Genomic DNA, 25544 nt, shown 5'->3' on the forward strand with positions numbered 1-25544 from the left:
GCTTGAGGTGCCTTGAGAAGCTTGCCTGAGATGCTTGTGGGAACACCCCCTACTTCAAGTGCTTAGTCATGCTTGATGACTAAGGGGCTTGCTCATCCAAAGTCAAAAAGATCCCTACAAGGAGGGGGGCGAGCCTACAAGGGGGGGGGGATGAGAGAGAACACACACACACACACACAAGGGAAGCCCCAGCTTGAAGAGGCAGCAAGGACACTTGTCAAGTTCCTCCCCATGTTTCCCTCATGGTGTGCTTGAAGCCTATTGGTTGGCCACCCAAGGGGTCCAATGATAATTTAGGATATTTAACTAATTGATTTTGCATTTATCAAGTCCTCTCTCTCAAAGGGGAAAGGGGGACACTTGTCCCAAGGCTATCCATGTTTCTTGTAATGGCTCCTGCTTGTGATTGGCTAGGCCTGGAGGGGTCCAATGAGCTTCAAGCATGAGCTACAAGGGGGGGTCGACCCAAGCAAGCTAGGGGGGTGCTTAGGGGGTATACTCACCCACACACACTCACAAACACTCTCATTGTGTACTATGAAAAGTGCAAGAACTCCCTCTCTCTCTCCAAGCAAGTAGAGGTTGAGAGCCTACACCAACACTCTTGGCTATGGAGTGCAAATCCATCCAAGAGCCATGCTTCAATGCTTGAGCTTGCCATCTATTTCTTCTTCATTACTATGCTATTATGTATGCTAGCACAAGAGTTATGATAAGTGAGGAACTAGCTCTTTCTCGTATGAAATGTTTCTTCTTCCTCTTCCCTACCCTCATTCCCTGCTAGCTCTCTCCACCTTCGAAGGTGTTTGAGGTCTTGGGACTGAGGCTTGGTATAGTTAAAGCTTTCTTCAAGTTTAGGTTATGCTATGATGGTGATGCATGAAGCTTTCCATCTTCATTTCTTCACCTAGGTCACTAGGAACACAAAGAATGTATTGTAACAAGTCTCTCTTTATGGGAGAAATCATAATACAAATGCCTATTGGAGGGGGGACCGGCTCCACATAAATCCGGTCCTCAACTGTTGTCATGTTCTCTAAATTCTCTCTCTTGCAAAAGTATTGTCTATGCCAAGTTAACTAATTGCTATGATTATGTTGCTATCTTCAATTATGTCAACCCGCTATGCTCACAAAATCATTTCTTGAAAGTACTCTCATTAAATTCCGCTACTCTCAAATTGAATAGGCAAATTCCATTACACTCTTTGACAAAAATCATGTACACAAATATTGAGCTTTTCACTGACTTATCAAAAGCAAGTGAATTTACAAGTGGTATAGTACGACCGGACTCACTAGCATATATATACATGCTCTTTTCCCTGTAGGTGAAGTAGATTCTCCTTTCAGGGAACTTCATGTTCACAACCATGCACTTGAATCATGATCCCCCTAGGATAACATCCTCATGTTGGAGACGAGAGATGAAAAGGTATTCTTTTTCAACGTAAGTTTGGACATGAAGCCTCAACTTCCCAATCAAGGGAGTAATGGAGGCTTGTCGTCCCTTGAAAGATCCATCAGCAGTTAAAGTATGTCCCATCTCAAAATCTTGAATACCCAACTTAGTGGCCAACTTCATTGATCTGTAGAGTCAAGGTCAAACAAGAAGAAGGCATCATGCTCCCTTACCTTTTCCCAAGCATAGAAGAGAGGTGATCCTTTGCAATGAGCATCCTCTTTTGGAGCTTTGATTGTGGAAGCTCTAGGAGTCTCATTGCGAACATTTCTTTTGGGAAAAGAACGGTAGCCATGTCCTTGCTCCCCACACTTAAAACAGTTGTGGTCCTTAAAAAAATCTTCAAGCTCTTCAGCAGAGAGTTTATTTTTACTCATAAAAATGCTCAGTCTAATTCTCTTAATTCCGCTATTCTCAAAGTTCATAGGCCATTTCCATTACATTGGTATCAGAGCTATTGGTTTCTCTTTTCTTGCTTAAGAAGAGAGGTCCTTAAGTTGTCCATGAAAGGTTGGACCTGATCATTGCAATAGGGTAAGTGGGACATGGATCTATTATCTTGGTTGAGAAGGACTTAGTCCAAGGTACACCATTGGGAACTATAGTCTTAATAACGGAGTCTCTCGGGGTTTTCCTTTTGGCTTAATTATTATTGAGCTACAAGCAAGCTCAACAGGAACCATAATCAACCGAGCAATGTTAGACCCTCTCCACTAGTCTTTGCAATCAATGAGAACTAATTTTCAAACGTAAAGAAGAGTAGCGACTCAGGTTTTTTGAGGGTACCAAAGGACAAATTAATCTATACATAAGTTTAAAAAGCATGGTTGACAATAACCAAGAGAGTAGAATGAACATTGAAAACTTTAATTTTTCACATGAAGATGCTGAGGGCGAGCTTTTTGAAATGGGGCCTCTAAACCCAAACCAATGGGCCTACCCTCACAAAATGTTCGTAAAGAGGTACGCACACTACTTGGGGCACCACCTTCTTTTGGGAGTGGAGAAGGAAACCAATCAAAAAAAATAACACTTGCACTCACCCACCCAAGCAACACACTTTGAAAACCCCCTTACTCTATATACACTTTGGACACTTGAACACCATCAACGATTATGCAACCCAATGCCGTGCATCAAAATGAAATATGCAATTTGTGGAATAGCATTCACCTTCTCCCCATAAGAATACCCATAATACATCCAAACTCTTCCTCTCTCAAGCACTCATCAAAAAAATCATGCGCGCAAGACTTGCCTCTCAAACACACAAGAGAATCACTTACATCAAACTAACACACTTTGCATAGAGAGCTCATCTCCATCTATGCAATGCCGTGACACAAATAAAATCACCATGAGAGGTGGCCACATGCATATTTAATGAAGCAAAAGAGAATTGGAGTGAGAAATTTCTTTAGACCAATTGAATAAGTGTGGAGAAACAAACCAATGGTAAATTGAGAATAGAACACTTACTTGATTTCTCGCACACCTTTTAAGGGGAGGACAGACGCTGGCTAACCATCACGAATTGCGACGCTTGAAAGTTTTTGAAGATGATTTCATGATCATTAACATAACCATGAGAGAGATCATGATGTATTTACAAGTTATTGAGGTGCTACAAATGATTTATTGGGTTGATGGAGTAAGAGATTGTAGAATGGAAAGAGTGGAGAATAGAGTTGCACTTCCTCCAAAGAGGAGGGTTAGGAGGGAGGATGTGAAAGAGGGAGAGTTGGGGTTTTCTCTACTATTGATCAAGAAACAACATGAAGTTGAAAATATAGGTGTGTGTGTGTCCTTGAGTCTCTCCAAGGGGGGCTATTTATAGTTGTGTAGGAGTGGGATTATGCTACACTTAATTAGAGTAAGTGATTAGACCTACTTAAGTGTCCTTTGACCACTCATTGAATATTGGACATAAAAGGGACTATTTATTCACCAAAAATATCATTTTAGACCGTGAAGGCTCCATAGGGGTGCATAATGTAAGTGGGCCCCACCATGAGGCCCTACAGGTGGCTCCTGCGGGGTATCTCAACTTGTTTGTCTTGGCATTTAGAAAGCATCTTTAGGTTGGTCCCATCACATGCAAGTGACCTTGAACACTCATTGCTCTTCTAGAAGATGAGTAGGGGAAAAATAAGATCTCACTCTCTTGATTTACTTGATTTACAGTTCCCTTTTGCTGCGAATCTGACAGATTTACACTATTTTGACCATAACTTTTTACCTGTAGCTCGGAATGACATGCTTCAAAAGGCAAAATTGACCTTCTCAACATGTTTGATATGAATTTGGACTATTCTTCACGCCCATGCACCAAGGAATTCGGTTTGGAAGGTCCACACTAGGCTAGGGAACCTTTTGCTTCAAAGTCTTCTTGTATGGGCCCTTTGCTTGTATGCATCCAAGGGGAATCATGCTTTTTCAAAAGGCTATGATGATTAAACAAATAGAGGAGGGCCCAATATTATTTTCTTGTGAAAAGAATATACAATTGGAGTCTTTTTGAAAGGAGAGAAACTATATGTATATTCTTAAGAGATATTGGGCCACCTATGTAGGGGGCATAGAAGACTTGTAGAGAGGGACCATAATCTTTGGTAAAGACAAGTGGAGAGTTGATTTCCATGGGAATTTATCTATAAGGGGTGGAAGATGGATATATTATTTTTCTACTACTAATTCACAAGAGGTAAGAAAGTTTGGGGGTATATAGTTGGTTATTGTATGCTTATTCTATTTACAAAGCAAAAAAGAAAAGGGTGGTAATATAAATATATGACTAAGGTGACATTTTTGGGAAGAGTATAATGTATGTGTCGCCACAAAGGTTAAACGAAGAGGGGGAATTTACTCTAGATAACTTAATAGCATAGAAAAATATATACACATATGAGGAAGAGGACGTTGAGTAGGCTGACAAATGTTGCAAAAAGATGGTTACCATTTTATGCCACTCAATGCTAATGATGATTTCTCCATGTTTGTTAATTACCTTGTTACTAGGTTGTAGCAAGTTGTGGGAAACCCTGCTTTGCAAGCCAAAGTTACTCAACAACTTCGTGCTTATGGGATTTCCCTTCCTCTCCAAGAGGAGAAAGAGCTTAGCAGGCCTCTTGATGAGACTCCCAAAAGAAGACTCTCTCTCAGAAGAGAGGAGGAATCCAAAGAATGAGCAACAAGTGAATCCCCAAGCTCCTCTGAAGATGTTCCTCCACAAAGACAGTGGTCTAGAAGATCGCCAACTCCTCCCAAGAGGAAATGGTCAACCCATAGTCCTTCTCCTCGTGACTCCGAAAGAGAAGAGAGGAAACAAAGGATGAAAAAGGCAAGAAAGAGGTCATCCTCTTCTCCTTCTTCTTCACCTTTCTCCTCTTCCGATGAAGAAATAATTATTCTCTTAGAGAATATACAAGGAGAGGACATCCTGAATCTTACCGTGCATGGCAAAGGTCCCAAAATCTAAAGAAGTTCAAAGAGGGAGGAAAGAGTATCTCTTTTCTCTATGATGGCACCTTTGGTGCTACCAACAAAGTATTGGCCTTCATCCAGCAATTTGATGCGGCCTTTGGACACGAGGGCTTCAAGGAGTCCTCCAAGCTATGCCATGTAGCTATGCACTTCCAAAAATCTGGTCGTCAATGGTGGGCTAGCCTTTGTGGCCACGATGAAGCCCCAAAGACATGGAAAACTCTATGAGTTTCCATCATGAAGCAATTCCTTGCAAGCGATGCAAAGGACAAAGTTCTTACCAATGGCGGAGTTTGAAGTTGCTCTCCAACGAGTCTATCCATAAATATATGGATAAGGTTTGGGATTGACATCTCAAGGCTACTGCCTTTCAAAAGATAGACTTCACCAAGCAAAAGCAACAGTTGTGTGCAGGATTACCTGAAGAAATGGCTGAGTACGTCAACTCTCAATGGCCTGGTTCTATCACCGAAGTAATCCACCACAGTGTGGTTACAATCTTTCCTTGTGTGAGGGTATGTGTGTTCTCTCTCATGATCCTAAAATGAGGGCTTGCCCCCCCTTGAGTAGGGGTCATTTTGACTTTTTTGAACTCCTTGAACCCCTTAAGCACCTTAGTCAGCAAGCATGCCAAGCACAACAAGCACCTCAAGCACCTTAGTTAGCAAGATGACAAGCACGACAAGCACCTCAATCTCGGGGCAGGTTCCCACCTCAAGCACATCCCTAGCTTGCCTAAGGTCAAATGACTTTTAACACTAACCTTTGGAGGTATTTAATGAAGCTAACCCCAAGGTCTTTAAGCTCCATTAGGTAGCCTTGCTCTTTGAAAAACCCTCTCTCATTTTGGACCCCTTTAACCTTGGCCCCGTGTGAAGATAGATCCATAAGCACATGTCTATATTCTAACCCTTGTTCCCGTTTATTCTCCCACATTAAATGATCAATTTAATATGAGAAAATCATTTGGGTTGGTTAGATATTAGATTTTATGACAAGATAGTTCATCAATTGGCACACCACGTACACCTTGGGGATCACACGAGCATGATCATAGCAAGGTGTACAAGAGAAGGGATAGGATTGTTGTGGTGGATAGGGTCAAAAAGGCCATGTGACAGGGTATTCGAAAGCTTTGTACAATTCAATTTGGCCACTCTGTGACGGAGATTTGGGATAATCAAGATGATGAAATAAATAATTACATCGTCAAGGCCATTCACAGAGAGTACATGCTAGCAGAGGGGTATGATCTAGTCTCGAATGACTAGATTTTGAGCGTGGTGATTGCTACAATGTCACACCATCGATCAGAGGCGAGAGACAGGTACAAGGATGGCAGTCCAAAGTCGGCATGGTTGGACACAGAGGAGTGGGTGGGGATTGCAAGAGAGACACAAGAAATTCCTAAGAGATTTCAGTAGTAGAGAGATGTAGCCAGAGCACATTTGGAGTCTACTCGAGCGTCACATCTTGGAAGTTGGGCCTAAGACACACTTTGGCATAAGTTTATATGTATTATATCTAAAGCTTTAAATTGTCAAAAATTTATATGATTAATTGTTAATTTTGTAGGAAGTTTTTGTGAAGCGCCCTCCGACACGCCAAGAGGAGAAGTATGGGTACAAGCATGGACTTGTGGCTTTTTGACTCAGCTCTACAGGGGGAGGGATAGGCCGTCAACTGGGAGGGATTACCATGAGGTTGACATCCTCCATAAATGTTTTTTTTTTGGTAGTTGTGCTCTTCTTGATGCATTTGTGCTCATTCATTCTTTACATGTACAGCTTCACACTTATGTTTATGGTTTTGCATTCCGTTTACAATTATTATTAAGGTATGACAATCAGGTTATGGTTATGGTTTTGCAATTATCGTATGGAAATCATGATATGGGTATGGTATGGCAAACAAGTTATAGTTATGGTTTGGCAATCAAGTTATGGTTATGGTTTTCCAATGATTGTATGGAAATCATGTTATGGTTATGGTTTGGCAATCATGTTATGGTTATGGTTTTGCAATGATGGTATGGGTATTATGGTTATGATAAGACAAGCAGATTATGGTTATGGTTATGGTATGGCAAGCAAATTATGTTTATGGTTTTGCAAATACAGTTTGGCAATCATGTTATGGTTATGGTTTGGCAATCAAGTTATGGTTATGTTTTTGCAATGATGGTATGGTTGTTACCATTGGTAGACAACCTCGCGCATACTCCCACTCCTCATCACTAACATGCTCACCATCAGCTTTAGCTTTAATCATTTGTTCATGCAACCAATCAGACCTTATAAGTTTTGGAAACATGGCAAGGTACGAAGGTAATCCACATTCCAATTTCTTCTGCGAGAGTGTATTTCTATACGCTTCTCAATCTTCTTTATGCTTTCTTTTCAAAATTGTATATAGATTTACCCACTTTTGCATCATTGGTGTATTAAGGACAAGGTAGTTGTTTATTGCATCACGTATGTGCCCTTTCTATGAGCTTTATCTTTCCCTTACCATTCGCAATATGAGAGTGCATCCTTGGATATTCTTTATTAGTCCATAAATGTGGTATCGTTTCATCCACTATAGCCAGGTACTCAGAGATGTACACAAACGACTCTTGAACAATCCATCCTTCAACCATACTAGCCTCTGCTTGTGAGTGTAGCCTCACAAAGTCTTTGAGTGTCTTAAGAAAACACTCAAGGAAGAACATATAACGTGAATGGATCACTCCACAAATCTCTTCCTCGTCCACAAGATGCAATATAAGATTGAGTTGGCTCACTAGTATGAACCTGGGAAAGCTCTCTTCAATGAGAACAACTGCTTCTTTGGCTAACAATCTGCAGCTGGTATGGATGCGATTTCAATATCCTTAGAGCTCACCCACCTGAAAAGCTCTCCCATATTATATACAGCATCACGTACTTTATTGCTTCCGCGTCCACTGATGCTCAATGGTAAGATGAATTGCATAGTGTTTTCAAAAGTAATAACATAAGAGTAGCAACAAGTAATATAAAAAGTAAAGATTGGAGAATCACCTGGAGCATCTTGTGCCAATCGTGGGATTTCAACCCGTGTAATAGGAGTCCATCACCTTTATTTGTCTTCCAGAATGCTCCCTTTAAAGACTGCATGTAACCTATAGGTGTTCTGATGGAAGCAATAACTTCTTTCACTTTGCTTTGGTCAATGTTTGGTAGGATCCATGGTACCTTTGGAAGACGATACTTAGCAATGTCTTCCATCACCGCATTGCTGATGTTGGCAATCTGCATTGAAGTTTCATGTCCTCTGTAATGCCAACACTGTCGCTCTTGCCTATTATGTGGGAGTCCCAGATCATTTGGCCTACATTTTTGAATATGTGCATTGGATCTAGCAAATTTTGGACCTTCAAATTGGTCCAGTAAGGCAACTCAAAAAACATAGAACATCATCTCATACCCTTGGGTGGCTGTCGGGGAGGAAGGTCCATTGAGCAATGCCTATCCCATGCTCTTTTCCAGTCTCTCATTGTCCATCTATACGGGGCATTTCCATTTGAAGGTTCTTTGTATTTTTCATTTGTTAGTGGTAGAAAATGATGACTATTAGGATAAATGACCTTTTCCAGGTGTGATGGACACTCTGTTGACGAGAGAGGGACCACAAATAAGACACATTGCATATTCGGATATAGACATTCGTGGATCGTCCCACACTCCATAGTCCTTGACATGCTTGAAGAAAACTCGTCGGAGCCTAGGAATGGCCCTTTCGCAATGCTCGCACGGACACAACAACCTGTCGTTCAACCATCAATCACGTTCTATCGTATTTTTTGGTCCTTCTTTGTCCCACGTTGGCGCTTGCATCTTTGAAATGCGAGAGGGGAGGGAGGGAACGGCAACAAGAGCTTAAAGTAAAAAATGAGAATGATTAAAATCAACTATGAGATTCTTCTTAAAAGAGGTGGAGGGAGCAAGTCAGCAAAAGAAGGGGGATGTGATCAAAATTTAAAAGAAAAAACGCACCCTAGGGTATCTACACGGCAATCAAAGCGACAATTAGCGCGACAATAAGCGCGGCTATCTGTACAATAATTTTTAATTAAAAATTATATAAATATAGCATCGGGCTAAGCTAGGCATTTTTTACCCTAACCCTTTGCACATCTTCTTCGCTTTGTCTGTGATTTTCTCTTCTTCTCCATCTCCATAAAACATTAGTACTCTCTCTCTCTCTCTCTCTCTCTCTCTCTCTCTCTCTCTCTCTCACACACACACACACACACACACACACACACACACACGGAGGAGGCTATTTTGATAGTCAAATGTTGGTGGCAAGGAGACGCAGAAAATCGAACGCGTGCGATCCATTTTTGATGTAAGTGCACTTATATTATTTTCAATTTTGTATTTTGTTATAAAATTAGTGTTATTTTCTCTTATTAATGAGGTAAAGGCTCACATGAGCCCATGGATTGTCCCCCATGCTCATGATTTTTGGATTCTACTTTGCCCCCACAAATTAGAGCGGTTTTTCATTCAATGGACTATTGCAAATGAGTGTTCCATTGCATGAAAAAATGCAAGCCAAAACCCCTAGTTTATGGCATGAATTTGTCCCCTCTATTGGAGGGATTTTGGCATGTTTATTTGCATGCAATGGGCTACCCAACTCATTGGATGCAATGGGCTACCCAACCCATTGCATGCAAATAGGCATGCCAAAACCCCTCCAATAGAGGGGACAAATTCATGCCATAAACTAGGGGGTTTGGGCTACGTTTTGGCCCCTACATTAGAGGGGTTGTGACATTCATATTCACATGCAATGAGTTGCCCGTTGCATGAAAATAGGCATGTCAAGATCCCTCTAATAGAGCGGTCAAACCCTAGCCCAAAACCCTTACTTCATGGCATGAGTTATGCCTCTCTATTGGAGGGGTTTTGGCATGCCTATTTGCATGCAACAGGCAACCCATTTCATGTGAATATGCATGTAAAAACCGTCCCTCCTTATTACCATTGTTTTGCCCTAACTAGTCAAAGTAACGGCTCATGTGAGCCCCCCATGCTCATGTTTTTTTTGCCCTATTTTGCCTCCCCCTTCAATGTCCAAAAACCCTAGTTTTGGGTATGCGTCTGGCCCCTCTGTTAGAGGGGTTTTGAGATGTCTATTTGCATGCAATGGGATCCCCAAACGGGCAGCCCATTGCATGCAATTAGGCATGCCAAAACCTCTCTAATAGACGGGCCAAACAGTATGCGTTTGGCTCCAATTTAGAGGGTTTTTGCATGCCTAATTGCATGCAATGGACTTGAACCAAATTATAGAGGGGCCAAATTCATGCCTTAAATTGGTTGATTTAAAGGCTCATGTGAGCCTATGGGTTTTCATGTTTTTTTGGCCCTATTTTGCCCACCCCCTTTAATGGTGGGCAGCCCGTTTGGGTTGCCCATTACATGCAAATAGGCATGCCAAAATCTCTCTAATAGAGGGGCCAAATGGTCTGTTCAAAAACCCTAGTTTATGGCATGGCTATAGCCCCTCTATCAGAGAGGTTTTGGCATGCCTATTTGCATGCAATGGGCTGCCCGTTTAGGACGTTTAGGTTGTATATGGGTTCTCTTTTCTCTCTTTTTTCGTTTGTGACATGGCCGGGCAAGACGAAGACTTCTTTCGCTCTTTTAGGACAATCGTGGGTTCCTCTTTTGGGAATCCTTCTGGGGACTCGGGTCACTATGACCACTCCCCTCCTTGTCCTCCTTCTCATTTGGTCCCCATGGATCCCTAGATAGCCTCATTCTTGCGGATGCGGCAAGAGTATGAGCGAGCTTGGCAAGGGACCTTCTCTTTTCCCTCTCACCCTCATCCATGCACTCGTAGGCCCCAGTATCTTTCATTCTTTCCCTCTGCACCCCTCACTACATTTCCTTCACCCTTTTCCTTGGTCCCCACTAGTACATTTCCTTCACCATTTCCCTCGGTACCCTCTTCTATGATTCCCTTGAATTAGCCCTTCCCGCTTCGACCATCAGGTCATCCTAGCCCTCGTGGTCATCGATCTTCTTTAGAGCACAGTGAGCGATGTAGTTTGCATGGCTCTGGGGACCCCGATGAGAGTCCACTGACATCTAGTGGAGATGAGGATCGGGGGGAGGCTCTTGTTTTGACGCTTGTTTTGGAGGAGGTGAGGGATGATCGTCCACTGATTTTCCAGATCCGGGGTAGAGTTCTAATGTGGACGTTTGAGATGCCGATGATGATGACCTATACTATAGGTTTCAGTGAGACGATGCCCCTGACCTTAGCACAAACAATGGCATGCGCTTCCACAGTCACTTGAAGAGCTTGATCCACTCTACCTACACTAAGTGCTTCATCGACTGGAAGCAACAAGATCCTCAGTATCTGTAGTATATTGTTGATACAATGCAAATGTGGTTTCCTAACCCCCAGGGCCAATCTTTTATCACGCAGTGGATGGAATGTTTTATGAAGACCATCCTTCGTAATAAATGGTCCACCGTTCGCAAGGCCGCTAAACAACAACGCCAATACCCCAATCTCCAAAAAAGGAGTGCCAATATGCATGATGCAGAGTGGGAGTTTTCCCTCCAAGAGAGGGATAGTGGAGTCAACCATCATCAGCAGAGGCAAGCAAGGACAAGACAACAAGCTCACAATTGGGGTTCTGAGAGAAAGGACGTCTGGAAGGACAAAGTGGTAAGTAACGTTTTTAGGTTTTATTTGAACCATGATCTTGATGTAAACTAATATAAATAATTCTTAATATGCATGCAAACATCGTAGGACATCGAGTGTCAAGGGAGGTAGTGAAGTATCAAAACGCAATGACGAATACAATACCTACTTGTGGATGCTCCAACAAGGCCACATCAATCAAGCACGGCTCGACGCTCTCATCGACACCTTGACCACTACACACAAGTATGAAGTCAGCCTAACTAATTAATTATTTTTCTCTTTACTTATTTTAATGTTTACTAGTTATGTGGTTTGATTTGTTATTTTTGTAGATTTGAAGAGGTGGCGCTAACAAGGGCAAGGACGACGAGGGCGGCCAGGGTGACGGTGAGGGTTCCTAACTTACTAGCACAATCTCATCACATTTTGAACACCTGACCAAGAGCCCTTGTACAACATAATCCCCTCACATTTTGAACGTCCAACCAAGAGCCCTTTTAAATATTCACTTTTATTTTGGATGCCCGGCTAAAAGGCTTTGTATACATTTTGTGAACTCTCGCTATCAATAAAAAGAATTTGTCAATAATTTCTTGTGTTTCAAAAATTGTATGATATTGTTAAATCTTACATAATAAATAAATGTGATATCTATGTTAAAAAATATATACAGGGATCTTTGGATGATGCAAAGTCTTCACATATGGGACTTGAATCATCCGAGATCCTTGGATATTCTTTTTAAATAAATTGCATGTAAGGTATAAATGCGGCTATCACCGAGGCTATGAGTGCGGCAATTTGCACGGCAATAATAAAATACATATACTCTCGGAGATTGCCACGAGCCGCGGTAACACTTGCAATGATACCCGTGTGCCCAATTCTTTCTCTCTCCACAAACGTTTGTTGATGTGCGGCTATTCCAAAGGCATTCAACCCCCTTTCTTATAGTGATCAATTTCCAGCCCTCTTTGGCCAAAAAAAAATGTTGCAGCTTCTGCCGTCAGTACAGGTATCGATATACACATTCTAATACACTTCGGAATAGGCATCGTTATGGGAACTTATTTTCCGACACCTATTTCAGCGATGTTACCGGCGTAAACTTCATTACGTATTTTGACGGGAGATATACCGATATGTATACTGACGATACGATGCCAATGCTTATTCCGACGCTTATATCAAGGCTTTTTACTTTTAAAATAAAGTTTGAATCTTTGATATCTGTGTCAATTTTCGCACGGCGCGTTGTAGTGCATAATTAGGTATCTAGTGCTTATGCTCAATTATTTTCAAGTATCAGTAGACCAGGATTGATATGGATCTCCTTTTTGTGGTTGTCACATATGAGGCATGTGACTTGTTTAACGGATATATTTTGCTAAAGAGCATTAACCCCATTCCCTCTGAACGAGCTCTGACTTGTGAACATGTAAAACCTTTCTCTTTCTAATACATTCACACATATTTTTCAAAAAAGAAAAAGAAGTGCTACACATTGTTCATAATGTATTTATTGGATTAGAATAACGAATGAATTGAATAAATAAGAGAGTAGGGATAGGCAAATTGGGAAATATTCTGGTATGGACAATGTTTGGTGGACTCACGCATTGGAAGATACACTGATTAGTGTTATCTACCTTGTGAATTTTCACTTCACAAGATGCTATACATCATATAACCTATAGGAAGAGCACAACTGATAGCACAATTGAAGTATTCTCTAGCTGCTTTTATCTAGTGTAGACAGGGACTACTGTTGAAAGCTCATGGTGTCGTGTTGCCTCATCACTGTTCCAGCCATGAGTGGTTTGGTCATACTTCTCACCATCGCCGTAAAGAGCGTATGCATCTTCGCCGTGCACAGCGTCATCACCGACCGTCAATTGGTCATCGGGCATCCGCAAGGGTACAATCAATCTAACAACCAAACATATAATTGAGGTGACGACAATGTTCCATCCAATTACGAATAAAGAGCCCACCAATTGCTTTCCAACTTGAATGCCACCATTTCCACCATACACAGCCCCATTGGAGTTTGTCACTACTAGGAATAGGCTACATAGCTTCGGCTCTGCGAAGATTCCGGTCAAGAGGCCACCGAGGAATCCGGCAACAGCATGTGTGTGAAATACTCCCAATGTGTCATCTATTTTCTGTAGAAATGCACTCCTCTTATGCACGACCATCATTGTGAACCATGGAATACTTCCTGAGAATACTCCCATGACAATGGCAGCCCAACCTTGCACCACACCTACAAGAAATTTGCATGAAGCACTTCAAAATTCATACTCTTGAATATTTAACAACATTAGGAGAAGCTAATGTTTACACTAAAGATGGTAACAAACATGCATAGACACATCAAGGGAAGCATAATCTCTCTCTCTCTCTCTCTTTCTCTCCACACGCACACCCACCCATTAACAAGAACAAGTGTGGGTGATATGAGAGCAAGATACCTGCACCAGGGGTGATGCATACAAGACCAGTGATCATGCCTTGCACGGCACCGATGACAGAGGGCTTCTTGAAGAAAGCAACATCAAGGCAGGTCCAGACCAGAAGGCTAGTGGCAGCACAGATGTGGGTGTTGAGGACGGCCATGGAGGCCGAGAGGTTTGAGGCGTAGGGGGCACCACCATTGAAGCCTGACCAGCCTAGCCATAGGAGGCCTGCCCCAGTAAGAGTGAGCAGCACATTGTTGGGAAGGAAGTTCTCTCTGTCCTTCTTCAACCTGGGTCCAACCTGCAAAATTCAGCCTTTTCAATTAACAGTTGAGAGCCTCTATATGTAGATTTTTTATGAAGTAGTATGTTCTTTCCCTATGCACAGCCTGGTGGTAAAGTGTTTCTGTGTGAATATAGACTCTCACCCAATAAGCAGCAGTGAGGCCTGCAACCCCAGAGGACAAGTGGATGACGAAGCCGCCGGCGAAGTCGATGATGCCCCAGTGGAAGAGGAAGCCACCACCCCAGAGGCTGAAGGCACCAATGGTGTAGGAAAAGGTGAGCCAGAGGGGAACAAAGAGCATCCAAGCCATGAAGTTCATGCGGCCGAGGAGGGAGCCGGCAAGGAGGATGAGGGTGATGGCGGCGAAGACGAATTGGAAGTAGACGAGGGTGGCCATGGGGTAGAAGGGAGTGCCCATGGCAGTCTCTATGGTGCCATTTTTGTAGAAATGTTCCGAGGCAGGGAGGGCTGCTTGGGAAAGAAGGTAGGATTGGCTGAGGGCAGGGCCGGCCCTACCCCAAATGGGGAGGAGCTTCTCGCCGAAGGACATTTTGTAGGCCCAGGTGACCCAGCAAATGAGCACGGCTGCGAAGGCGTAGAAGGCCATGAAGGCCGAATTGACTGCCCATTTCTTCTTCACCATGCTGCCGTAGAGGATAACCAGCCCTGGCACGGCCTGCAGGCCAACGATGGTGGCTGCTGTCAGCTGCCATGCGTTGTCCCCCTTGTTCAGCCACTCCGGCACGTTACCCCCTGTACTTCTGTAGGCCAACGGCACTGCCGAATCCGCCATTTCTCGCTGCTGAAGGTGGCCTTTCAACTATTGCTCTGGCAGTCCTCTATAAGCTTCGTAATTTTTCAGACTCGCACCTGACATAGCCACCATTCACACCATTAGAAACCCTCTTGGTATTTAGTCTTTTAGCCCCCTCAATTGTAGTGTTAGCAAAGCAGGAGTCAATGAGTCCTCTTACAAGCAAGGAGTTATACTTGAACAAGAGTAGATGTCCAACCCCATGGGTGCCCTAAGACTATATAAGGAAGCAAGGAAGGGTCACTCTGTAACCTATGGGTTACTACGTTGCTAGGTAACACAACATTCCAGGTGCTTCAAAGTTCAGAGTGTGTAAGTATGTTTGCATAAAAGGCATAAAGATCAAAACTACAATGGTAATGAAAAGTTAACAAGGAAAACCTGGCTATAGTAGAACCTTCCCTGCTCTAAATCCCAGTTGACATGTGATTCCTTTGTCGAAAATATTGTGGTGCTATAAAATCGTCGATCACACTACGGGATTACTTCCTGATAAATATTTACTTTTGCAGTGAAATAATATGTCTCCATGGAAAGCACAAGATTTGCACTCTTTATCTATAATGAGTTGTGGTGTAGCATCAGGTAGGCTCTTTTGGTAAAAAAAAACTAAATTGGTCATCTATCCTCAAAGTCTCATTCACATACCTGCTTTATGGGAACGTGTGGAAAGGCGTCTTTTGGCTCTTTTCCCACACTTTTTCCGTTCAAAAAGTCCTCTTCAAAACAATCCATCGAGCCTTTCACACACTTTTAGAGAAGAAAAGCCCCATTGGGAGCTCGTGAACCCCTCACTTTTTCAAAACTTGAGTCTTTGATGTGTGTCTTTCACCAACTCTAAGAAGAAAAATGTGCCCCCGTTGAGGTTTTCAAAGCCCATCTTGGTAACACTACCGTCATACATGTAAATCTTTGGAAAGAAAATATAGGCGTTCAAAGAGGGTCTTTTTTTTTAATTAAAATAACCACATTTGAAAGGGTCTTTTTTTTTTGCAAAACTCACAATTGTGAGTAAATAGTATTAAGAACATCAGAAATATACACAAACCTCGAGCTCAGACCGAGCCTTGAGGGTCAAAGAATTACAAGTTGTCTGCTTGACAGAGAGACCACAACTACTCCTAGGCTTTACTTATTACAAGATGTCATCATGACATGTAGTGTTATAAACATTTGAAAGGGTCTTAAACAAATTCATTGTGAAGTTGTGAAGGTTGCTTACAAAAAACGAAGAAGCCCTTTTTCTTCCTGAAAAAAAAATATATATAGGAGATTTTACATTTTAGAATATATGTGGAGATTTTCGCTTATTTGTTTATCGATTTGAGTGCTAAATTTTTTTGTCGACTTCATTTGTGTTTTTGAACTTAAGTTTTAGATTAACTTTAAAATATATAACCGACGACTTCTCGATACAAAACCAATGCCATCACAAGAAGTTTTGAACAAATTCTCACAATAATTTCCACATTGTGACTTAACCTCAACATTATGAGCTTCTCTGCATGAATAGCTTTTGTTCATAGTGCTACGGGATTGTCGCAGCCGGGTGGGAGGCAGTGGTCCTTTGCCCCCAATCGTACCTAGCTAGGTATGCGATGTCTCTCAAGCAGAAAGCTCATGATGTTATGCATTGCATGAAAAACAAAAAGACTCAATTTTTCTACACGAGAAAAATTCTAAATCTTCTTGTGTAGAGTGTGAATGTACCATTTTAAATATGCTATCAATTCCAAGAGAGTGGGCCACCTTTTATAAAGTTGCTATTTAGAAATGTTTGCTTTTGAGGAGAGTTTGTGCTTCCAAAAGTTGAGGAAAGGTATGGTGCATGAGCGACGCGTTTCCAAGGGCTTGGGAGAAGGTTCTCTGTTGACTTCGTATCTAGAAGAAAAATTTAAAATTCCTTTTGCCATGTTAGTCTTTGAGGGCTCCCCATAAACCCTCTAAATCAAACTTTAAGAAAAGGGCCTTTTAAATGCAAAGGTGCTATAAAAATCTCTTTGTGTGTGCCCATAAATCCTTCAACAAGTTTCCATCCGTTTGCACCATAGAATTGGGAGTACTCTTTCTCTTTTTGACTTGTTGACCTCCTATACTAAGTTATAAAAGCGTTTTTCAAGTGTAGGGGGTGGTTGAAGGACCCCCTACATTTGCACCGAGACATTTTAGGTGAAGGGCCCTTCACTTTTGTGGAGGCCTATGAAGCACAGATTAGTTTTTTCAAGGGTGCCCTAATAGCATCTTTAGAGGGTCTATGGGAGAGCCCTCTTTGCACATGAGCTGTGCGGCGCCTTTTGTGCGTGCCACAAAGTTCATTTGTGGCACGAACATATCTCCTCTTTTTTCGCAAAATCTATGTGCCTTGTGAGCCCCTCGCTTTGTGGGTTCTTCGTGTAAGGTTTTCTCAACGCAATTATCCTTGCTTCTTTGAAATATCTCCACCAACAAGTTTAGTGTGTTATCAATCCAATTACCCTAACTATTCAGAGGTATTTCATCCATCAATATGGAAATAGCCATAAATTTGGCAAATATAGACAAACTTCTACATGGATTTTTGAGCCTATTTTGGCAAGCTAGGAATGGAGTACGCGCCTTATTTTTAAAACACTCTGTTGTTGCTATATGATTTGCAAGTTTAGTTGTGCAAACAAAAATGAGGGAGAACCGCTAGCACATTTCAATACCATGTCTGTTGCCTTTGTTCATACAAGTATGGGGACATCTCTACTTATTTGCAATTGCTTATAGTCATTTTCCCCTTCAATCTATCTATAGCTACCTTTGCCCATTACCCCTTTCAAACCTTAAAAAGAATTTTCTCATTGCAAGCTAATTGTGATTACCATCGGTATGTTAAATTTCCATTGCAAAATGACTCCTTCAATCAAATTCCAAAGACATATATATTCCATTTGACCTTTTGGTGATTATTTCTCAAGTTCAAGTTAAGCATAGTAAGAAAGATAATGCTATGCCTTTTCTGTATTCCATATGGTAGAGCAATGTAGTCTTCATGACATCCACAAAGACAAGAGCATTTCATGATTTGCCTCATAAATTTGGAAGTATAGAGAAGCTCCTACACTCATACCCACAAAATGAGCGCTTGAATCAGATGATCTTTGATAATGGTTTGTGAAGATGATAAGTAAACAATAGGCTTAGTATATCAGTGATTAATGGCTTGCTTGATAAAATCTATCATCATGTCATCTAGCCTTTTAATTTCAAAGCTATAAGAAAGGTGTCACAAAGTTGTATTTCGATCGATAGCTAGACTTGATCGAGCTACTACTTGTGATCATTTTCTTTTCACTGATGCATTTATGTAAATTGGCAATTTGCATCTTAGAGCTGAGAAACATGAAGAGCCATCTACATAATGGACAGCAGGCAAACCTTGAGGGCAAACTAAACAAGGAGAAGACTTACATGGACCTTCCAAGGAGAAGACTTACATGGACAGCAGGCAAACCCTGAGGGCAAACTAAACAAGGAGAAGACTTACATGGACCTTCCAAAACAAGAAGGCCGTAGAACTTGATTAAGTGGAAAACTTCACAGAGGCCATTAACTGTTGGAACCCTTTGGCAACAAGAACAACATTAGCTATATCCATATGCATGTCATGCTTCTCTTAGAAGGCTTATTTGAGCAATCCTAGGAAGCAGCGAACTGCCGAATAGGGTGATGGAGGGATTACGACACAAACATGTAAAACCCAAGAGATTCACTAGACTTAGTAGTAGGGAGACGTCACCCGCGTGCACCAAAACTACTATATTTATCCCTATATACAGAACTCCCCTTTGTAAATTTTTCCTATTTTGTGTTATCCCCCCCCCCAATTGTACACTCACGTAATATCATATGGCAACCCTTAGCGAATACCACGGATGTAAATCAACATAAGGGTACATGCAAAACCCTAGTGTAACATGCAAATTAGGGTTTCTACAAAAATTTAACCATGGCTGGTTTTTCCTTCCAACAGACACATAACTTGAGTTAGCTTTCTAATTCAATCTCCTCCGTTTACGTTTTGAAAAAAAACTTAGCATTGAAGCCATGTAGGGTGTTCTAAGCTTCAAATTTCAATGATTTTACATAGTTTTGGGTATAATAGTGCATTTCTTGTAGGGAGGCTCACAGGTTACGAGTAACAAGCGGGCAAATACCCCAAAAACAAGCTAAATGCCTATCAGAAATCGACCTTGTTTGCAAGGAAGCAAAGATTAACCCGTGAATTTTCTTTTTGTTCTCTTGTAGGCAGGCCTCTTAATTTGAGGAGGGTTCGCAAATGGGGTGTAGAGTGTGTGGTTCTTGTTGTGATGCAAGTTGCTAACAAAAAAACCATGAGCTTCTGTGAGGGAGGCACCGTATACCTAGCTAGGTACGATTAGGGGTAGGAGACCGGGCCGGCGGTCTCCTGCCCCCAATCGTACCTAGCTAGGTATGCGGTGCCTCTCGAGCAGAAGCTCATGATGTTATGCAATGTATGAAAAACACTGAAAAAGACTTTGTTTTCCTACATGAGAAAATTTCTAAATCTTCTTGACAATGAATGCGCGAGGATGGTGAGCAGCAGATTAGAGCGATTACCTTCTTATCTTAGACTTCTGAGGCCTGAGGAGGAGCCGAGGTGAGGAGGAGGAAGGCCAGCTTGTGGGGAGCGACTTTGTCTTGCGCTCTCAAGGACAGCAGAGTGTAAGAGGAGCCCAAGGAGAGAGAGAGAGAGAGAGAGAGAGAGAGAGAGAGATCTCGTCTGAGCGCGCTTATTTGACGAGTCTCCTGCAGTATTTAAGGCCAAAACGAATGTCTTTTAGTGTGGGCTTCGGAATCTTTGGAGATTCACAAGACTTTCCACACACACACTCTCTCTCTCTACAGTCATGGCGCCCACGTACTACAAAGTACCTACGGATCATTGGCTCTCCACCATATTTTGACATTTTCCCCGGCCCATGTAATATGGCCTGCTTTAAAATCGTCTGAAATCAGGGCTTACCAAAAAAAAAAAAAAAAAATCTAACCCATAAAAATAAGTGCATACTCAGGTGCAGTTCACATAAGCGCCTAGTTTGCAACATGCTGCCAACTTTTTGCGCTCACATATTGAAGCATTTCCAACAAAATATCGGCAACATGTTGCAACCAAGTTTCAACACGAAAAAGCGAGCCCATATTTTTTCTTTCTAAATTGACTTTTTCACATTTTCTCTTCTCTCTCTCCCCTCTTTCACTTAGTGAACCTTCTTCCCTATACTTCCATGGAAGACATGGTAAGTTGCACTCCCATGTGAACTGACCCTTAAATATATTCCAAGCATTTTTTGGTATTTACTATAAAATCTTGCCGATTTCCTTCAAGGTAAGCCTGTAACATAGCTAGGATTTTTTATTTTCGCCAGTTAAAAGGACAGTAACCCCTCTTGCCATTGTTAACGAAACATTGTTTCCTACCATACAAAAATCCTCTATGCATTATCAACAAAGAGAAAAATTTTAGAGGATGGTCACATCTTCAGGTTACTTGGTATTCCAATGGGGTTCAAGGTTTCTTTCAATTAGAGATGGGAATGGGTTTCAAAGAAATTCAAAAAGACGATGTAGTGCTCTAAGAATCATCAATCTAATATTACAACCAGAGTATTTGTGCTTAACCACTATTTATTATCTTCATTAGTTTTTTTCTTATCTCCTGCAGAGTATCAACTTAATAAAGTCTTCTCACTCTGAAGAGGTTTCTTTGGGGGGGGCTCAACTGAAATAAATTCCCAAAAGTGGTATGGTAGGTCTATTGCAGCCCCAAGGAACAGGGTAGTTTGAATATTCTAAGCATTCAACAGAGGCGCCAATGTCAGTCCGAGCGACTCACATATGGAATATATCTCATAAAATGATGTTCGGAAAAGAAAATGACTTTCAGCAAGTACAAGATGTACTCGTGTGTGGAGGTAATTGTAAACACTCACCAACATGAGCGAGAGGGACCCTCATGAACCTCACTCCACACTGGCTAAACCGAACTCCATGAGCTCCTGAACCATGTTGCACACCTTCTAACTAATAGTATGTGTCAAACAAAACCGTACCATACAAGCCTATTATTGTAAAGTCGTGGAAGTCCACAATGTAAAAATTGCATATAGCACGTGCAAACAATTCCAGTGTTCAGGAAAAAATAATTTCCCAAACATACAAAATTCGAGTTTGCCAAGAGGAAATTTTAAAAAATTAGGGGTAAATTTTTTTGGGGTTTTACACTATTTTTCTCTATGTTGGGGTAGAATTTGTCCTTTTACCCTTTCCCTCAACCGACATATTTGAAATTGAAAACAACACGATATTAAGCTGAGACAAGAAGCTTTCTCTTTGCAAATTTGCTTCTACCAAATCAACAGATGAACCTTTCCTAGCTTTTGCACCTGCCTCGTTTGAACTTGGCCTAAATATGTGGCATTGAGGAATGTGACTAACGTGGAACAAGGGTATTTCTTGTCTTGAAGAAAATCGATAAATTTACACTAAAGCATAAATTTACACAAGCTTTAGTGTAAATACGGGCAAAAGCTTCAAATATTGACCAAAAAATCACTAACTTTTCAAGTTTGCCCTTATTTTCTTTGGTTAGGGAAAATGTTTTTTTATAGCATTGTGAATCTGAACTTTGCAAGGGTATTTTGGTGATTTGACATTCCTATTTCCATAGGAAGATGGATTTTTTTTTCAAAACTCACAATTGTGAGTGATTGTATTATAAAGTCATCACTAGATTACAAATCAACCTAAAGCTCAGGCGAAGCTTTGAGGGACAAAGGGTTACAACCGAGCTTAGTTACAAGTACCTAGTAACTATCGTGCATGGAAAACAATTTTGAAGTTTTGCACTGCTAGATATCGTTTCTTTAGTAATATTTGAAAGGCCAAAAATTATCGTGTCTTTGATATCAACCTCTATGTGGTAAGTAAAGGGAGATGGCATTAGTAGATGAACGTTGACAAGTTCTTCATCGACTTTTTATGAGACCCATTCAAACACTCATCAAGCCCTTTTACACTTGAGCTTTGAATTGAGCATCACTTTTTGACACACAAGCATTTGAGGTGGACCTTTTACTAAATTTTAACAAAGGTGCAATTCAGACTAGAAGAAGAACAAGGGTGACTTAGACTAGAAGAAAAACAGGGGTGACTTACATAGCTGACAGCAAATCATTTGTTGAAAAGTAGACTCGCGACTTTCGAACCTACCACGAGCATGGGTGGGATTCCCCCTTTAGAGGAGAGGTGCTTCTCAACGCTTTTTAGCACAAAACATGGCGTCACAACCAGAGCTTGTGGCACGTGTGAATAGGTCAACCTGGAAAATACTTGGTGTGCGTTCGTTGCCGGGGCAATTTGAATGCGCCCAAAACTTTCTCACTTGTATAAAAGCAAAATCAAAGTGTGAGGTCATTTCGAAAAAATAAAAATCCTTTCAAAACATCTTAAATGCATAATTGAAGGGTGGGTTTAGGAAATGAAAAGACACATGAAGATGGAAAGTCAAAAGATTTTTTGTGTCCATATAAAGAGGTGGCTATTGCACATTGGTACATTTATGTTTCTCTTCTCCTTTCTTCCCCTTCAATGTTTTCTTCTTTTGAAGTGTCCTTCCACTATGTAGGTAGTGAAAAAATAATTTTAAAAAAATTATATATATATATATTGAAGCCATTAGAAATAACATTAGTATGTACGATAATGAAGGGCTACTTGTGCTCGAGAATTCAAATAGTTTTGGCAGAATTGTTCACATAACGTAAAACACTCTCATAGGATTAGCCTATGATTGTACAATGAAAGCTGACATTTGAGGACGTAGGCATTCTAAGTCAAGTGGAAGGGCCCTAATCCAACGACTTAGAATGGTTTACATCCCCAAAGAGAGGGTCAACCTCTTTAAGTTGGAACTAAACTAGAATATCTTTGTAAGCTCCAAGAGTTGAGGAGGAAAAAAGAGCCCCTTATTTGTTTGTTGACTTCTCAAAAGTGGAGCTAAGATATTTTGAAAAAGAAAGATCTCGTTGCTCACAAGCCTCAAAAGTCACATAGTCCTTCTAATTGTGAGTTGTGAACGCTTATCCAACGTGCTCTTACTGCCTATAGAATATAGTCCATGCACACTAAGGACTACTAGTATGTGACCCGCATATTGCTGCGGTCATTAAATTTTAAAAGAAGAGTCGCAAGATCGTGGGCTCTCCAAGAGCTTTGTGGTTCTAAAAGCAAAGGCAAGGGCCCATGGCCTAGGTGTCCCTAACATCGTGGATTAGCAACAACTATAGAAAGCCGACTTTAGAGCGTGGTCACACGAGGCTTAGCTATAAGTAAGTTGGGCAGATCACTGAGCCTCCTGAGTGAAGCAGCTCAATTCTACTATGTCAAGGCTCTTGTAAGTATGTCAAAATCGGCATAGTTGCAAAGGCCTATCGCTTGTACCTTTTTTTTCTTTTTTTAAGCTTGCGCATGTTGACGATGTTGTATGCACCTCTTTAAGAGAGAGAGAGAGAGAGAGAGAGAGAGAGAGAGAGAGAGTTCCATGGCCATGGTAGTTACAACACATGCAGAGCAGATGTTTTGTCGTGAGGCATATCCAAAGCCAACTACCGGCTCGTGGTTGGAGCTCAACCGCCAGGTGGCAGTAGCGCAGGTTCAGTTTTGGCTCAGTCTTTTTGTGCGACCATGGAGTAGGCTCAATAATCATTGAATTTCTCAAAATAAAGCATAGAAGGCACAATTATCAATTATTGATAATTGTGCCTCGCGTGACCACCACATTAAAAGGTGTGGCTTGCTCTATGTAATGTTGCTTATGTAGTGTGTATAATGAGGTTGGGCAAACCAAGGAGTGTTTTGTATGTTGACCACATTCCGTGTGTGTGTGTGTGTGTGTGTGTGTGTGTGTGTGTGTGTGTGTGTGAGAGAGAGAGAGAGAGAGAGAGAGAGAGAGAGAGAGAGAGAGAATAGCAAATTATAGATTATGAGAGTTTAAATCTCTATAAGAGAAAGAATAGCAGTACCAAATTATGAATGTTAGTTTAAATCTCTTTGAGAGAGAGAATAACAAATCTCTCTAGATTATGAGAGTTTAAATCTCTATAAGAGAAAGAATAGCAGTACCAAATTATGAATGTTAGTTTAAATCTCTTTAAGAGAGAGAATAACAAATCTCTCTCTCTCTCTCTCTCTCTCTCTCTCTCTCTCTCTCTCTCTCTCTCACACACACACACACACACACACACACACCCCAAAAGTGTTGGAGTGATTGCTTCAATGTGAGCACCTTGCTTGGCATGGGCGGTCACCACATTTGTGATAAAGGGGCCATGTTTTGGTATCCAAGTAAGCTTTTGATGGTGTATATCATGTCAATGCCAAGGGGCTAATGCATGCTATTTCCCTAAGCTCTCACTTTACACCGTTGCAATAATTTAATGCAATGGGTAATGCAAAAAAGAAAAACATGTCTCCGTATTTTTATAAGAACCACTATGAAACTTGTCAACTATGCTGTTTAATAGTAAAGAAAGAAGATGTGGAAGCGAAAAGGGTATTTTTAGAGGGTTACATGCTCTTACTATATTGTCAATATCTATGAATATCATATTGTTTTATATGATTCATATCTCAATGGTAGTGTTTAGCGATCTACTCTTTTTTAGGCATGCAATAAGTCACAACCTATGATCCTTCGTGAAACATTGAGATCCCAGATTCCCACCAGCTTATATGATTCACGCATGTTATTGCAATTCCAAGAATATTCTAAACCTTCCTCACACTATGTACATCTTGATCTCAATATAGTAGCTTTGATAAGCAACAAACACAAACGGGGATTTTAACTATGCGATGACGCATTTTGTTAAATGTTAATTATTGTTGTTATTATCACTATTTTTTCATGTTAATAACATATCTAATGTCATGACTTATGAAAACCGGTAGAAAATGTAGAACCGGCGGGACAACCAATAAACCCCGGCAGGCTCGATGGGCACTTTACAAACCCCGGCGGGCCCGGCGGGCAAAGCAAGAATCCCGCCGGCCCCGTCATGTTCCCCCTCCATATTTGGCGGCTCTATATAACCCTGTAGTAGACATCACATCACATCACCGCTTCCTCTAAATTTGGTCATCCTTTAAAATTTAGAAGAAAAACTAAAGGTAAAAAAATGAATAGTCTTTAAAAAAAATTAAAACTTAATGAAACTCTGATCATGGATCATTAGTTCTTTTTTGGACTTAACTGATTCTTGAAAGGAGGTAGAAAGGTGAATCTTTGGGT

General features: G+C 41.2%; 1 protein-coding gene across 3 annotated transcripts; it reads right to left on the minus strand.

Moving 5' to 3' along the window:
* Positions 1–13173: 13173 nt before the first annotated feature.
* Positions 13174–19955, minus strand: LOC147448808 (ammonium transporter 3 member 2-like). 3 transcript variants are annotated; one of them, XM_086522459.1, is made up of 4 exons: positions 19814–19955; positions 14537–15264; positions 14124–14409; positions 13174–13915 (listed from the first exon to the last, which is right to left on the minus strand). In XM_086522459.1, exons 2-4 carry the CDS (start codon positions 15185–15187, stop codon positions 13389–13391), a joined length of 1464 nt encoding a protein of 487 aa, XP_086378585.1. In that variant the 5' UTR covers positions 15188–15264; positions 19814–19955; the 3' UTR covers positions 13174–13388. The 3 variants fall into 3 exon arrangements, with proteins under 3 accessions (XP_086378585.1, XP_086378586.1, XP_086378587.1); XM_086522460.1 differs by lacking the exon at positions 19814–19955 and adding an exon at positions 15590–15733; XM_086522461.1 differs by lacking the exon at positions 19814–19955 and adding an exon at positions 15369–15545.
* Between the last annotated feature and the right edge of the window lie 5589 nt (positions 19956–25544).

The sequence above is a fragment of the Adiantum capillus-veneris genome, chromosome 10 (assembly GCF_014529385.1).
Source record: "Adiantum capillus-veneris isolate H3 chromosome 10, ASM1452938v2, whole genome shotgun sequence".
Lineage (NCBI taxonomy): Eukaryota > Viridiplantae > Streptophyta > Polypodiopsida > Polypodiales > Pteridaceae > Adiantum > Adiantum capillus-veneris.